The sequence below is a fragment of the Otolemur garnettii genome, unplaced genomic scaffold, assembly GCF_000181295.1.
Source record: "Otolemur garnettii isolate 467f Iridium unplaced genomic scaffold, OtoGar3 scaffold00260, whole genome shotgun sequence".
Taxonomy (NCBI): domain Eukaryota; kingdom Metazoa; phylum Chordata; class Mammalia; order Primates; family Galagidae; genus Otolemur; species Otolemur garnettii.
Genome location: NW_003852655.1, coordinates 639,627 through 642,358, shown reverse-complemented (window position 1 = coordinate 642,358; position 2,732 = coordinate 639,627). Strand labels below are relative to the sequence as shown.

At 58.5% G+C, this 2,732-nt stretch overlaps 1 protein-coding gene across 1 annotated transcript in view; it reads left to right on the top strand.

The window, feature by feature from the left end:
• MUC5AC (mucin 5AC, oligomeric mucus/gel-forming) overlaps positions 1–2,732 on the top strand; it is a 31,839-nt gene that overhangs the window by 24,221 nt on the left and 4,886 nt on the right. The window contains exons 32-36 of the mRNA XM_012813313.1: positions 88–364; positions 623–822; positions 1,269–1,443; positions 1,815–2,065; positions 2,177–2,360. Of these exons, the coding sequence (XP_012668767.1) occupies positions 88–364; positions 623–822; positions 1,269–1,443; positions 1,815–2,065; positions 2,177–2,360 (1,087 nt within the window). The remainder of the gene's footprint in view (positions 1–87; positions 365–622; positions 823–1,268; positions 1,444–1,814; positions 2,066–2,176; positions 2,361–2,732) is intronic.

The following is a 2,732-nucleotide window of genomic DNA, read 5'->3' as shown; positions in this document are numbered from 1 at the left end:
AAAATCTGCCACCGGCCAGAAGAAATCACCAAGCTCGAGTGCCGTGCAGAGAACCACCCTGATGTGAGCATCGAGCAGCTGGGCCAGGTGGTGCGATGTGACCGGGACGTGGGCCTGGTGTGCAGGAACCAGGACCAGGTGGGAAGACTCAGGATGTGCCTCAACTATGAGGTGCGCGTGCTGTGCTGCCAGACGCCTGCAGGCTGCCCGCAGACCACTGTGACTCATCCTCCAACTGCAACTACCAAGACCTCATCTTCAGTCTGGTCCACATCTGTAGTCTCCACCTCTGAGGTGTCCAGCTCTTCAGCGCCCTCTACCCGCACCTGCTTCTGTAGCCTGGCTGGACAGTTGTATCCTGCAGGTAAGCACATGTGCCCTTAGAGCAGAGTCGAGCCCATGCTGCCCACGGCTTTCCCCCTATGGACATGCATGAGAGGCCTCTGCTATTTGAGCTACTGGCTAACTGCAGCCAGGAGTGGCCTCACCCCTTCTTTTGATGTTCCCTCCCAGTAATGAGGGTAGAAAGGGCCCCTTGCATAAAGGAGCAGCCCCTGTGGGGTGGGTGGCGGGGTAGTGGCCCTTCTCTTAGCTCATGGCTGCTGTGTCTCTTTCTTTGCAGGATCCATCATTTACCACCAGACAGATCTTGCCGGGCATTGCTATTATGCCCTGTGCAACCAATATTGCCAAGTGGTCAGAGGGGTGGACCATACATGTCCCTCCACTACGGTGCCCCCTGTCCCAGAGACGTCCCCTTTGACATCCACCTCCAAGCCTGTCACTACACAGGGATGCCCAAGTGCAGTTCCGCCAAGAAAGGTAACCTGTGCCTCCCTGCCCTTTGGACACTGAGGGGCTACTGTAAGACCTTGAACATATTTGCATGGCCAGTGCCATGCTAAGGGTCTGGTTCCAGGACCTCCCAAAGTGGCTTCCCAGCAAGGAGCTGGGTATGGGGGCATAAGGCTACAGCCGCAGACCAGGCACCAGGCTAGGGGTCCCATGTTCTGACTGGACAGGCAGGGAGAGCAATAGTGACAGGGAGGGGCAAGTTCCCATTAAGAGCCTCCAGCTCTGAGCTGTGTGAAGGCAGGTAGCAAGGGTGGTATGGGTAAGAGGCTGGGGATCATTGGGGGTTTTGCTGTATAGCCACAGCCCCTTGTCCTCCCACGTCCCCATGAGGAGCCTTAGGGAACTCCTGAGAACTGGAGGAGGCCCCTGGAGACTTGAGGGGTCAGACACTGCAGCTGCCTCTGCTTCTGCAGAAAGGCGAGACCTGGGCCATGCCCAACTGCTCCCAGGCCACCTGTGAGGGCAATGATGTCATCTCTCTACGCCCGCGCACGTGCCCGAGGGTGGAAGAGCCCAGTTGTGCCAACGGCTACCCAGCCCTAAAGGTGGCTGACCAGGATGGCTGCTGCCAGCGCTACCAGTGCCAGTGTGAGCTGGGGGACATAGTGTGTGGGGGGTCAGCCTCTGCCCAGCATCAGCCCCCCTCCTCTAGATTGAACTTACAGCATCAAGGCAAAGATGGGAGGGCGATAAGGGTGGTTAGGCCTCTGAGAGTGCTGAGGAGAGGCCTGCCCAGGTCCCCAGAGCTACTGGGCCTGCCCTGTGAGAGAAAGTGGAGGGGTCTGTCCCTACCTCACTCAGGCTCTGTCAAGCACCACTGGCCAGAGAGGTCTGCTGGTGCTGGCCACATGCGTTCCAACAACGTGGAGGGTTGCATGTGCTCCCTTGTGGCAAGACAGTGGGAGGTTGCGGCAGGGGAGTCCCTGAAACCCCTGTCAGGCTGCTCTTGGCACCCGCAGGTGTGTGCAGTGGCTGGGGAGACCCTCACTACATCACCTTCGACGGCACCTACTACACGTTTCTGGACAACTGTACGTATGTGCTGGTGCAGCAGATCGTGCCCGTGCTCGGACACTTCCGTGTGCTCATTGACAACTACTTCTGCAATGCAGAGGACGGGCTCTCCTGCCCACAGTCCATCATCGTCGAGTACCAGCAGGACCGCGTAGTGCTGACCCGCAAGCCAGTTGGCGGGGTGATGACCAATGAGGTGGGGAAGTCTCTGTGTGCGTGGCAGGGCCCAGCCAGCCTTCCTGGCGGGGCCCTGCACGCTGACTGCTGTCTACTCTTCTGTTTTTCTTTCGCTGTGCCACACGTCCAGATCATCTTCAATGGTGAGGTGGTGCGCCCTGGCTTCCAGAAAAACGGCATCATGGTTTCCCGAGTGGGCATCAAGATGTATGTGACCATCCCTGAGCTTGGAGTCCAGGTCATGTTCAGTGGCCTCATCTTCTCAGTGGAGGTGCCCTTTAGCAAGTTCGTCAACAACACCGAGGGCCAGTGTGGTGAGGCCTGGCTGCCTTCCCTGGGCTTTGTCTGGCATTAGGAGGGGTTGTGCCGTGGGTAGGTCTGGCCTGGGATGGTGCTCTCATCTGTGAGGTTGCTAATGCTCTGCTTCAGGGTAGCTTCCTGGAGGGAGGCCTCCCAGGCAGAACAAACTCAGTTCCAGTAAGAGAAAGGAGGGGGACCCATGGCCTGGGGTGCCGAGGAAAGGTGGCTGTGGTCCAGGTAGTAGCACAGCCTGAGGGGCCCAGGTCTCTGGCTTGGACCATTGGTAGCTGTGGGGGGCTTGAAAAACATGCTGGGCAAAGGGAGTCTCACACCTGAGGCTCACACCTGTCTGTCCTAGTGGCTCCTGTGACAGTATCTGCTCTGGG